Genomic DNA, 13,734 nt, shown 5'->3' on the forward strand with positions numbered 1-13,734 from the left:
ACTGTCAGCCGGTTCCGCATTGTCTGCCTGTGACAGTCTTGTGGTATAGCAATTGTTACCGGGATAGTGTACTGGTTAAAGAGAACCCGAGGTGGGTTTTAAGAACCCTATTAGCACACAGAGGCTGGTGCGGCATAATCACCAGCCTCTATTACCAGTGGCGTAGCTAAGGAGCTGTGGGCCCCGATGCAAGTTTTACATGGGGCCCCCCAAGCACTCTATACATAACAATTGATACGGCGCACCAAAACCTGCCAATGGCAACTACAGTGTCAGAGGTGCAAGAAGGGGATGGGGAACAGTTTGTTAATGATTACCAATATTAAAAGTATCTATAGAAGTGATTATTATGAGCACAGTACCAATAGGGACTGTAGTTGTGGGAGGGCCCCTCGGGGCCCCTCTGGCCCAAGGGCCCCGATGCGGTCGCTACCTCTGCACCCCCTATTGCCCCCCAGGCCCCCCCTGCGCTCTTCTGTCCCCCCCAAACGAAACCGCCGCGCTAGCGACACGCAGCGTGTCGCTAGCAGGCTGTTTACATGCAGACTGTCACTCTCCACCGCACCCCCACCTCCTCTCTATAGTGCTGCTCCCCGCCTGCGTCCCTTCCCTCCCCGCCTCTGTAAGCTGATTGGAGGGAAGGGACGCAGGCAGCGAGCGGCGCTATAGAGGAGGCGGAGGAGCGGCGGAGAGTGACAGTCTGCATGTAAACAGCCTGCTAGTGACACGCTGCGTGTCGCTAGCACGGCGGTTTCATTTGGGGGGGGGACAGCAGAGCGCAGGGGGGGGGGGGCTGGGAGGGAACAGTATAGTGACAGAAGCTGGTGATTATATGCAGAACCAGCCTCTGTGTGCTAATAGGATTCTTAAAACCCACCTCGGGTTCTCTTTAAGGGCTCTGCCTCTGACGTAGGGGACCTGGGATTAAATCTTGGGTCTTCCTGTTCAGTAAGCCAGCACCTATTCAGTGAGGAGACCTTGGGCAAGGCTACCTAACACTGCTACCGCCTATAGAGCGCGTCCTAGTGACTGCAGCTATGTTGCGTTGAGTCCACCAGGAGAAAAGCACAAATGTTCTGCAATCGTAGGGGCTCCTCCCATCTAGTTACACCCCTGGTACCAACAGAATAACTTTCTGTCAATTCTTTTGATCCATGTTCAAGCTGCATAACATTTACATGAGATTTGAATGGGAGGAGAAGTTGTTTGCATCTCATCGATCGTCTCTAGTCTAGTGTTGTCCGGATCATGAACGATTCGGATCTTTGATCCGAATCTATTTTATGAGTCGCTCATCCGAATCATCAAAATGAGTGATTCGGATCGCAAAAGGGGCGGGGCCAGGAGCGACACGCCCCCTCTCAGCGGGCAGCGGGGTCTGGAAGCAGGGATCGCTCTGTTGGATGGGAGGCAGCGTTGCAGGGAGACAGGTAGATGAGAGAGAGGGGACATGGGTGCCACTGCCAGATATGTGTAGAGCACACATACTGGCTGCAATGTGCTGCCCATTATAGGCTGGCTGTTCCGTAGTTGTGCACAGTGATCACATTGGAAGCTTTTGGCTCAGCACAGCTCAGTAACTTTGCAGACAGTGTGATTGAAAGGCAATATAATCCTCCTGCACTCGGCACTAAACAGCTGCACTTATCTTCTGGGAATGCTTTCTTTCACTGTGCGACCTTTTCTTTCAAAGTATACAGATGAGCATATAGGTGAAATACATGTAAAGCATATGACTTCAGCATGTGGGTATTGTGTGCAAGCAAACATTTCTGCTCTCTGCTCGTCCCTCCTCCCATCTCTGTCCACTCCCTGCCCTCTGTCCATCTTCTCCCCTTCTCTGTGTGTCCACCTCCCTCCCCTTCTCCTGTCCACAGACCTGTCCTGCTATCCATTTCACCCCCGAATGCTTCCGGTAGTAAAATGATCCGAGATTCGGATCAAAGATCCGGATCTCTTCAATGATCCGATTCGAATCATCCGGATCATTGAAAAGATCCGAACTTCCCATCTCTACTCTAGTCACCACATCACAGACTTCCAACATGAATATCTGAGAGAGGGCAGTTCTGCCTGAAGGCCACGCCCATCCTAGAAAGTGCTTCCTCTCTGCCTAACCTAGGCTCCATGCAGGGGCTGGCACTTCCTGTTCAGCATGTTTTCCAAATAAAGTATGAAAAAGTAATGATTTCACTATTTAAAGGCAACCTAAACTGAGAAGAATATGGATTTTTATTTTTAAAACAATACCAGTTGCCTGACTTTCCTGCTGGTTGTGTGTCTCTAATTCCTTTAGCAACAGCCCCTGAGCAAGCATGCAGATCAGGTGCTCTGACTGAAGTCAGACTGGATTAGCTGCATGCTTGTTTCAGGTGTGTGATTCAGCCACTACTGCAGCCAAAGAGATCAGCAGGACTGCCAGGCATCTGGTATTGTTTACAAGGAAACATCCATATCCCTCTCAGCTAAGGTTCCCTTTAATTTGGTGTAGTATGGCAATGGACATTCAGTTTTGACTTTAGGCCAACTTTAACCACTTAACGACCAGCCAACGCCTATCAACGGCGGCTGGTTGCACCTGTGTTTCTAACGAGCGGCCGTTTCCTGTCAGTTTACGGAGGGGGGCTCCGTGAACAGCCTGTAAGCCTCTGATCGCGTCTCGCAGGCTAAATGTAAACACCCGGGGAAGTAATCCCCGGTGTTTACATTTTACGGAGCTGCTGTCCCAGCAGCGCCGTAAAAGAGATCGGCGATCCCCGGCCTCTGATTGGCCGGGGATCGCCGCCATCTGATAGGCTGAAGCATATGTGAGGCGGTACAGGACGGATCGCTGTCCTGTATCGCCTATATTGAGAAGGGGAGGGAGGGAAGGAGAGGGAGGGGGAATATCGCTGCGGAGGGGGGCTTTGAGGCCCCGCCCCCGCTAGGCACAAATAGCCGGCATCGATCAGACCCCCCCAACAGGACATCCCCCTAGTGGGAAAAAAAGGGGGGAAGTCTGATCGCCCTGCCTGCCACCTTATCTGTGCTGGGGGCTGAAGAGCCCACCCAGCACAGATCATAGAAAAATGGGCTGGGCGTCAAGTGGTTAAAGGGGGATTGTTTGCCATAAAATGAAATTTAATGAAATTTAATTTACTCACTGCTCTGTTTATTCTGTAGTCTGCATTCCAATGATTGCATTATAATCATAAAGGTTTCTGCTTTAATTAATCTTATCTCAGGCCTAGTGCACACCGAGCGGTTTTGGTAGCATTTTTAGAACCGCTTGCAGATGTGGAAACGCTTGTGTAATGTATTTCAATGGGCTGGTGCACACCAGAGCGGTAGGCATTTTGCAGAAACGCATACTCCCGGGCTGCAGCATTTTTTGGATTTCTGAGGCGTTTCTGCCTCCAATGTTAAGAATAGGAAAAACGCAAAACGCTTGATAAAACGCCAGATCAGAGGGGTTTTCCAGGCGTTTTTGTTACAGTAGCTGTTCAGTAACAGCTTTATTGTAACAATATCTGTAATCTGCTACACAAAAAAACGCTACACAAAACCGCAAAACGCTAGCAAAATGCTTCATAATAATAAGAAAAAACGCTTCAAAAACCGCTAGCGTATTGCGGATATGCTATCTGTTTTTGGTGTGCACTAGGCCTCAGTCAGCCTGGTTCCACTCTGGTACATTGCCGCAGAGAGGGAAACTTGTTTTCTCACCTCCCACATTTCTCCTCCTCACTGATTGGCTGAGGGCAGTTCAGTGTGACACGAGGCTGAGAAGGGAAATACACCTCACCCCTCTGCAGAAGCTGCTGAATTGGGATCTATGGCCGCAATAGCAGCATAGGGGGCGATATACAGGCTGGGAACGCGAACAATCACTCGCGTTCCCATGCCTGTCGGCCGGTGACGGCGAAACCGGAAGTCGTCGCCGGCGGGTCCTGGGACATCGGAGCGGAGCTGCGAGGGCACCGATCGTCTGCTGGGGGCTGAGGGAAGCCCCAGGTGAGTTCATCTCATTTTTTTTAGGTGACTTAAGGTTCGCTTTAAAGGATACCCAAAGTGACATGTGACATGATGAGATAGACATGGGTATGTACAGTGCCTAGCACACAAATAACTATGCTGTGTTCCTTTTTTTCTTTCTCTGCCTGAAAGAGTTAAATATCAGGCATGCAAGTGGCGGACTCAGTCCTGACTCAGACAGGAAGTGACTACAGTGTGACTCTCACTGATAAAAAATTTCCCTTTTTACCTCTTTCTTGCTCTCAGAAGCCATTTTCTGCTAGGAACGTGTTTTATGCTGGGCATACATGGGTCGATCCGGCGGGCGATTAGCCGCCGGAACGACCCCCGCGCGCGGATCGATCCCCGCTCGTACCCGCGGGCACTCCTAATCAGCCGCTCGATTCCCCGCTATTGTCCGCCGGCGGGGATCGAGCGGGGAATCTATCCGGCGGGTCATCGGACCTGTCGGATATTATCAATCGAGCCATCAGGCTCGATTGATAAGCCTGCCCAGATAGCCGTGTATGCCCAGCATTATAGTTGGAATTTCTTATCAGTGAGGGTCACACTGTAGTCACTTCCTGTCAGGGCTGAGTCAGCCACTTACATACCTGATATTTAACTCTTTCAGGCGGAGAAAGAAAAAAAGGAACACAGCATACAGTAGTGATTTGTGTGCTAGGCACTGTACATACACATGTCTATCTCATCATGTCACATGTCACATGTCACTTCGGGTATCCTTTAAAGGGGAACTGAAAAGAGAGGTATATGGAGGCTGCCATCTTTATTTCCTTTTAAGCAATACCAGTTGCCTGGCAGCCCTGCTGATCCTCTGCCTCTAATACGATTAGCCATAGCCCCTGAACAAGCATGCAGCAGATCAGGTGTTTCAGACTAAAGTCAGATCTGACAAGACTAGCTGCATGCTTGTTTCTGGTGTTATTCAGATACTACTGCATAGAAATAGACTAGCAGGGCTGCCAGGCAACTGGTATTGATTAAAAGGAAATAAATATATCAGCCTCCGTATACCTCTTACTTCAGTTCCCCTTTAAGTAAGCCAAAACCCCTCTTACTAAAAAACACTGCAAATTACAATTTCGTCCTCCTAAAAAGCAAAGGTAAGAACCAAAAAAGCACAATATGAAAGGCCATTGTATGACATTTTGATAGCCAATAGCAGGCCATTCTGACCTTATTTCTGACCTGTGCCGTGCTGGCTTTGAGTTTGGTGTGGCCACAAAGGAAAGGAAAGGAGGGGAGAGGAGGAATCTTACCAGGCAGTAGAAGTCTGAAAGGACATCAGTGTTGGACTAACAGTGTCTCCTTTTAGTGTGTGTACAGCATGTGACATCTGAGTGTGCGCTTGGCAGGGCTCCGCTGTGCTCTTGTCCCAATGCCGCTGCCCTTGCCTCAGCCATTTGGCTTGGATGCCCCACCTCTCCAGGTACAGCTTGCAAAACTCATAGTTCATCGCTGAATAGTACATGAGATCCAGAACCAGCAGGACCAACACGAAAAATCCATAAACCCAAACTCCGATCAGGGCGCTGTAGTTACTGCGGGGAGAGAAAAATACCATTAATTGCAAGGAACTTTTAAGCCGATTTCTCATAGTAACAGTCTTCCAAGGGTTAACCTCCTTGGCGGTTATCACGAGTCCAGCTCGGGGGGGAGAAAACAAGCCAGGAGCGGTAACCCCGAGCGTGAATAGTAACCGCTGGCAGGACAGGACTGTGCAGAGCAATGGTGTGCAGCGGACGTTTTCACTGACCTCCTGGGGGATCGAGACGCCGGCAGCCGTTCTCCTTCCTGTCCTCCGAGTCTCTGCATCCCTCGGGTGGGATCGCTGTTTGTCGTCATGACGACAGACGGTGATCTCACTACAGGGTTAGAGGGCCACCCAGAGGACAGAGGGAGAACTGCAGCGCTGGATCCCAGGGAGGTGAGTGATTGCTGAGGCTGCTGCAGATCTCTCTGCGGTGTGATTTTTTTTCCCGGTTTTAGGGTCTTAAAGCCTGCAAAATAAAATTGTACTGCTTTTAGAACTTAAAATCCAGAAAAACTCAGACCCCCAGGGAGGCTAATTATTATTTATTATTAATATTTATTGTATTTGTAAAGCGCCAACATATTACGCAGCGCTAATAAGGTTTAATACTGTATCCTCACTTGTAATAATGCCTAACCTGCAGGGCCAGATTTACAACCCAGAGGCTTATAGGCACAGGCGTTCTGGCACCCTAAACTCCACCCCTGAACACAGGCCACACCCCAAGTAAAAATATTTTGAACTCATCCCTGCCTTATGTCACTAACTGTCCTTAGAATCTTCTACTCTAATCACTTAGGATTGGACTGTAAGCGCCTGAGGTCAGTGATCTGAGGAGGAGGAGCCGCCTCTCCCACATAAGGCGCCTGTAGGCACGTACCTACAGTGCCTTATGGAAAATCCAGCCTTGCTGACATGATACAACAATTAGACTATGACTATGGTAGGATTAGAGTGTGAGCTCCTCTGAGGACAGTCAGTGACATGACTATGTACTCTGTAATGTGCTGCAGAAGATGTCAGTGCTATATAAACAGAATAATAATATGGTAGGACATTAGACTATAACTATGGTGGGATTAGATTGTGAGCTGCTCTGAGGACAGTCAGTGACATGACTATGTACTCTGTAAAGTGCTGCAGAAGATGTCAACGCTATATAAAATCATAGTAATGATACTCCTGAGGGCTCGTTTCCACTATAGCGAATCTGCATGCGGGCACCACATGCGGATTCGCATAAGCAGTACAAGTGGATGGGATTGTTTCCACTTGTGCGTTGTGCGGGTGCGTTTTGGTGTGCGGGGGAAATCTGCCGTCAGATTTCGCGTGCGGCTGGAATGCGGGCGAATCGCCCGCAATGCTTTTAATAGGGAAATCGCATGCGGCTTTGTCATGCGGTTTTCCCCGCGATTTCGCATGTAAGGTTATGGAAATTTACACAGGCAGTGACATGGTTAAATTCGCCTGCTTCTTAGCTATGCGAAATCACGGGGAAAACCACATGCAGAAACGCATCCGCGTGCGATTTCGTCCGCGGTGGAATCCAGGCGATTCCGCACCGCAACAGTGGAAACGAGCCCTAAGTGTAACAATGGCTAGCATAAAGCAGGGCTCTACTCTTGCATTTGCCAATGGAAAATATAGTACAACATTCTAACTCTGCGTCTGTAGTCCATGACACTAATTTACAATGGAAGTAAAAAGCATTTATAAAAATACATTACAATATTGACCAGGGAGTCATTTTAAGACACTTTAAGCACATAACACTATGAGATCTATGGTATTAGCATCTTTAAAGTGGACCTGAACTCTTGCACAGGACAGAAGGAAAACATAGAGAAATGCACCCTGTATGTATTCAGAGAGTTTAGCCTGTTTAATTCCCCCTCATCTGTGACTAATCACAAATTAATTTGATCTCTGGCTGCCTCGGCAGAGCAGCCAATTTGTAAACACAGGATGTTAACCCTATGTTTGCTTTCATGAAAGCAGGAAGTAGACAGTACTGCTTATTTATTGCATGATTTGTATCAGCTGTAACAAAGTTTTCTATTATGCTGTTGCTTATCTTTTAGAGCAGAGAGGAAGTTCTGAGTTCAGGTCCGCTTGAATACAGGTAGGTTCTCTTTCTTTAGTTTTGCTGTTTGCTGTCAGTGTAGTTGCTTCCCCAGATGTGCTTCTGAATCATCAATCATCTCAGCAGGACAAAGAAGATTCCACCAACCAGCAGAATCTCCAGAAGGCTCGTGAAATGATATCAGAGTTCAGGGAGGCAGCGTTTTATGGTGAAGAGAGGAATTTACAGGACTCCAGAGAATAAAGCTGGATTACACTCATATAGGCTGAATTATGTGACCATAAAGAACACATCTCAACCTATACCATACATGAAAAAAGGCGCCTGGAAAGAAGGGCGCAGGGGATTGCTGCTATAGTGAAATCAAGCCCGGATCTACATCACAGGCGCCTATAGGCACAGATCTCCTGGCACCCTAGACTCTGCCATCCATGAGCCTATAAACCCCCACCGAATAACACTGCAAGTGTGCTGGCTGTCCCAGCTGCCACTTCACCATTACTTCCCTTGCCTGTCATAGGTAGCTATAGGTGTCCCTTAGTATTAGGTAGCCAAAAGTACCCTCAGTATTAAGTAGCTAGAGGTGCTCCTGACTGCAGGGAGATCCCGTCAGTGGAATGCAGAGAGCAGGGCGAGTAACCTCTCATTTACACTCTCATCAGGACTCTGCATAGGGAAGGAGGGAGGCACTCAGGGAGGAGAGTGAGACACCTTTCCATCAGGCGCCTGTAGGCACGTGCTTAAGCTGAGTACACACGTACGATAACGATCGTTCAAAAACGAACGATAACGACAATCGGAACGATAATCGTGCGTTCAAAAAGTGTGAACGATCGTTTTTTGTGAACGATAACGATCGTTATCGTTCAATCGGACCGATCCAACCCGGCGGATTTTTTCGAAAGATAATCGTTCAATCGTTGCAGTGTGTACAAAGATCGTCCGATAACGCATGTTCTTATTGCCTGTCATAACGTCACTTCCGTTTGCGCACGCATTTTTTAATCGTTCGTCGTTCAGTACTTTATACTTATATCGTTCACGTGTGTACACAATCGTTCATTACGAACGATCTTTTCGGTCTAATTTGAATATCGTGTAAACGTCACGAATCGTTCGTAACGAACGATCTTTATCGGACGTGTATACGAACCTTTACAGTGCCTTATGGTAAATCCAGCTGCTCGTAAAATATCGCTACAATTAGTGATATTCTACTACTGGATTACAATAGTAAAATATCAGTAATGTTTACCGATATTATACTATGGCTAAACCTAACCCTTCTCTCACCCAGAACCCACCCACTACCCATACCTCCCAACTTTTTGAGATGAGAAAAAGGGACACTTAAGCCCCACCCTGCCACACCCCTGATCACGCCCCGTGCCACACCCCTAGTCACAGATACTATAAAGATTTCATAAGAAAGATATGTTGTTTTATGATTCAAACCACATTTGTCCTTTCTATCCTGGTTCATTTTCCTTCATATTAACATTTTAAAATTAGTAATATATCAATTTATAGGTTGGGAATAAAGTTTAGAGTCAATCGAACACATTTTTAGTAGAGAAATATATATAGTTACATAGAAAGAGGGACAAAGTCCTGAAAGAGGGACAAATGAGGAAGAAAGAGGGACAGACAGACAGGGCTCCCAAAGAGGGACAGTTGGGAGCTATGCCTCTACTAATTCCTAACTCTTCCCCCGCCACTCCAAGTGGAGCCTAAACCTAAGGACCCCCCCACCTCTGGTGGTGACTAACCCAAAAATCCCCCCCCCCCATGCCTAACCCTAGGTCTTCCCCCCCGCTGGTGCCTAACCCTAATTTCCCCTCCCCCCGGCTGCCTAAACCTCCCCTCCCCCGCGCCGCAAAATTCATCAAGCAAGGTAAATTGCCCCTGATTAGCGGCAGTGAAAGTAAATTTCTGTGCCCGATAGCATTGTGGGCTTGTGGAAATGCTCCGTGATGGCAATGCAATGCCACAATTAGCTTTTATGCAAGCCCCCGGCGCCAGCGATGCTATCAGGCGCCGAATCATATGAAACATATTCAGAGAAAGGGAATGATTGATATGATCTCCATGGGAGAGAAGTAGTGTGTAGAGACAATTTAAATAAGAGCGAAGGAAGGTGGCACTTCTGAAGCAGTAGGAACTTTTTTAGAAGCATTTTCTAAGCCATCAGACCCCAGCAGCTCCCTAGCATTATTTGTGTATTTTTTACTTGTTTTGGTCAATACCCTTATTCTGTGCCTTGCCCCCTTCTTTTCCCCATTCAGTCAGATCTCCAAAAACATTCTACTTATAATTAATGTTTTATACTTTATAAATAACTAGTGACCTTAGCCCATTTAAAAACGGGCTAGGTCTGTCTCCGCGTGCCTGTCGCGCGCATGCGCGCACCCGCCGTACACCCGGCCGCCTGCTCACACGCCCGCCTGGCTCCGTCTCTGTCGCCCTGCCTGTGTGAGGCTGGGTCCGTGCTGCACACATGCGCAGTAGCAAAAAGCACGGACCCAGCTACACAGAGACAACTGTCCCTGCTGTACGCAGGCACAGTTGCCTATTATTACATAGGATATCCAGTGGGGTCACATGACCTGCTGACCACCCACTGCTGCTATGTCATAGGAGAATTGCATTTGGTAAAGAGAGGTTCGGCCTACCTGCTATCCGTTCCAATCAGGATGTGGAAGGGGGTGTGGCTACAGCAGAGTCGGGACAAGGTCCTCCAGCACCCATGGCTGAGACACCAAAGTGCGCCCCTCCATCCCCCCACCCCAGCCGTCACACACTGATTGCTATTAGACTAAGAGGCACCCCAGGGCCCCCAACACCTTAATCTCTAGTTATCTGGCTTGTAGTCACTTCCATGTATCTCCTTTTCTTATTTCTTTCTGCTTCAAACACAATTAGGAATGACAGCTGAATGAATTGTGCGCCCCCTCCTACACTGCGCCCTGAGGCTGGAGCCTCTCCAGCCTATGCCTCGGCCCGACCCTGGGCTACAGTGCCAGTCAACTCTCCTCCTACTTGAATGTGTTTAAAGGATGGCTCAGCCTAAGAAGTGGACATGTGAGGAGGAGGAGCCTGCAAGACTTCCAATTAAAAAGCAGCAGAGTTGCAGCCCACAACATGACAGGTAAGTATAAACTGTCCTAATATTTTCCCCTGCATCAATCTGCCGGGGTGTTGGGGGTAAGCCCAATTTTAATTAAACAAGTAATTAATACAAGTTAGTTGACCCTCTGATTACTTAATTAAGTAATATAAAGTATAAATTATATATGCTGGAGGCAGGGCTGTAACTAGAAATCACTGGGCCTCCCTACAAATCTTTGGATGGGGCACCCTCCCCCTGCACACTCAATAGGGACTGTCTATAAATCTTTGTCTACATAACTTTGTATGATTCCTTTTCAGTGGCTGAGCAGATGCAGTCATTAGAACAAATGTGCAGAGAGCAGAAAGTTTTTTCTCTCCTTGCCCTTAGTTGTCAGTCTCTAAAGCCTGGAACCCACTGAAATCCGCAAACGCAACCGCTAGCGTTTTGTCTGAGCGGTTTGCAAGCGGATTAATGCGCGTTTTCGGTCGCGTTTTGCAACAGTGTATTTTTTTGCTCAGCGGTTGTGTAGCGTTTTGCGTTTCGCGTTTTTATCCTGATTGGTCCTGTGAATTATTTTTAATTTTGTTACAGTGTGCTGAATCGCAAAACGCTAGCAAAACCGCTCAGTTTAGGTTTTGCTGAGCGTTTCTGCTAGCGTTTCAATACTTTACATTGAAGCGCTAACGCTCCCAAAATGCTGCAGGTCCTGCGTTTGCGTTTCTGGGAAACGCAAACGCTCCTGTGGAAGTTGCCCCATCCATTAACATCAGCTGAGCGTTTTGGCAAAATGCTAGCGTATCGCAGCGCTGCCAAAATGCTCAAAAAAAACGCTCTCGTGGGTTCCAGCCCTCAGGGTGGGGCCCCCTGTGGCTTCTGGGCCCCCCTGCAGCTGCATCCCTTGCAGGGTCTATTGTTACTCCCCTGGCTGGAGGGGGCCTCACTGAGGCCATAAGGGGCAGGTGGAGCGCAAGAACTAAGGTTGCAAAAGGTCTTTAAAAACGTTGATGGGATCGTAACTGAAAATTGAAAAGAGCCACTTAAAGTTGCTGAAATGTTTCCAAATTTGGCCGGGTGGCTCAATATAATTTAATCTCCACAATTAGTTTTATGAGCTTGTTTTACAGATGTTGCTTTACAGACTGCGAACCGCTCTGCTCCTAATTGCTTTAATATTGCACTTTTCCATTGAAAGCGGCTCAGTCTGTACCGCAATTTGTTTTTGTCAGTCACGGTCACATTCAATGTGAAAACCGCCAATTAAATGCAAAGTTAAAACAAACAGCCACTCTGAATGAATACAATCTACAACAATTTATTAATCTCCCAGCCTGTGCCTTCCCCATCTGCTCCTTGTAAAATAGCATCTGCGTCTCATAGAAAAATGCAGCGCACAGCTGATAGGCCACAAGCAAGCTGCCTTCGTTGCAAAGCATCCTGGGAAAATCTGCCATATTCTCTGTCCTGCCCAGCAGAGCAGGATTAACCACCAAGCAACCTAGGCAGGTGCCTGGGGCCTAGTGGGTGTGAAGGGGCCCACCAGCCGCCTTCTCTGACCTCTCTCCGCATCATCTTACCAAAAAGACCGTAAGGGGGGCCCAAATCCACAACTTTGCCTAGAGCCCCATTACATCTTAATCTCTGCTGCCAGATCTATAAGCAACAATCACTACAGCCCTACTAGAGGGACAGAGTGAGTGGTGGTCCGGGCCATGCACCCTCCCATAGGGACTTACTAGAGGGACAGAGTGAGTGGTGGTCTGGGCCATGCACCCTCCCATACGGCCTTACTAGAGGGACAGAGTAAGTAGTGGTCCGAGCCATGCACCCTCTAATAGGGCCTTACTAGAGGGACAGAGTGAGTGGTGGTCCAGGCCATGCACCCTCCCATAGGGCCTTACTAGAGGGACAGAATGAGTGGTGGTCAGGGCCATGCACCCTCCCATAGGGCCTTACTAGAGGGACAGAGTGATTGGTGGTCCAGGCCATGCACCCTCCCATAGGTCCTTACTAGAGGGACAGAGTGATTGGTGGTCCGGGCCATGCACCCTCCTATAGGATCTTACTAGAGGGACAGAGTGAGTGGTGGTCCGGGCCATGCACCCTCCCATAGGGCCTTACTAGAGGGACAGAGTGAGTGGTGGTCCGGGCCATGCACCCTCCCATACGGCCTTACTAGAGGGTCAGAGTAAGTGGTGGTCAGGGCCATGCACCCTCCCATAGGGCCTGACTAGAGGGACAGAGTGAGTGGTGGTCCAGGCCATGCACCCTTCCATAGGGCCTTACTAGAGGTACAGAGTGATTGGTGGTCCGGGCCATGCACCCTCCCATAGGGCCTTACTAGAGGGACAGAGTGAGTGGTGGTCAGGGCCATGCAACCTCCCATAGGGTCCTGCTAGAGGGACAGAGTGAGTGGTGGTCCGGGCCATGCACCCTCCCATAGGGCCTGACTAGAGGGACAGAGTGAGTGGTGGTCCAGGCCATGCACCCTCCCATAGGGCCTTACTAGAGGGACAGAGTGATTGGTGGTCCGGGCCATGCACCCTCCCATAGGGCCTTACTAGAGGGACAGAGTGAGTGGTGGTCAGGGCCATGCACCCTCCCATATGGCCTGACTAGAGTGACAGAGTGAGTGGTGGTCAGGGCCATGCACCCTCCCATAGGGTCCTGCTAGAGGGACAGAGTGAGTGGTGGTCCGGGCCATGCACCCTCCCATAGGGCCTTACTAGAGGGACAGAGTGAGTGGTGGTCCGGGCCATGCACCCTCCCATAGGGCCTTACTAGAGGGACAGAGTGAGTGGTGGTCCGGGCCATGCACCCTCCCATAGGGTCTTACTAGAGGGACAGAGTGAGTGGTGGTCCGGGCCATGCACCCTCCCATAGGGCCTTACTAGAGGGACAGAGTGAGTGGTGGTCCGAGCCATGCACCCTCCCATATGGCCTTACTAGAGGGACAGAGTGAGTGGTGGTCAGGGCAATGCACCCTCCCAG

The 13,734-nt window shown here is 49.0% G+C and overlaps 1 protein-coding gene across 3 annotated transcripts in view; it reads right to left on the reverse strand.

Annotated features, from left to right (window-relative positions):
* Positions 1 to 13,734, reverse strand: part of SHISAL1 (shisa like 1) — a 196,692-nt gene that overhangs the window by 34,094 nt on the left and 148,864 nt on the right. For 2 of the 3 annotated variants that reach the window (XM_068278188.1, XM_068278189.1), the window contains exon 4: positions 5,273 to 5,558. In XM_068278188.1, coding sequence (XP_068134289.1) covers positions 5,273 to 5,558 — 286 coding nt within the window. Of the gene's footprint in view, positions 1 to 5,272; positions 5,559 to 13,734 lie in introns of those variants that run through there. The other variant, XM_068278190.1, reaches the window with a different exon arrangement.

The sequence above is a fragment of the Hyperolius riggenbachi genome, chromosome 3, assembly GCF_040937935.1.
Source record: "Hyperolius riggenbachi isolate aHypRig1 chromosome 3, aHypRig1.pri, whole genome shotgun sequence".
Lineage (NCBI taxonomy): Eukaryota > Metazoa > Chordata > Amphibia > Anura > Hyperoliidae > Hyperolius > Hyperolius riggenbachi.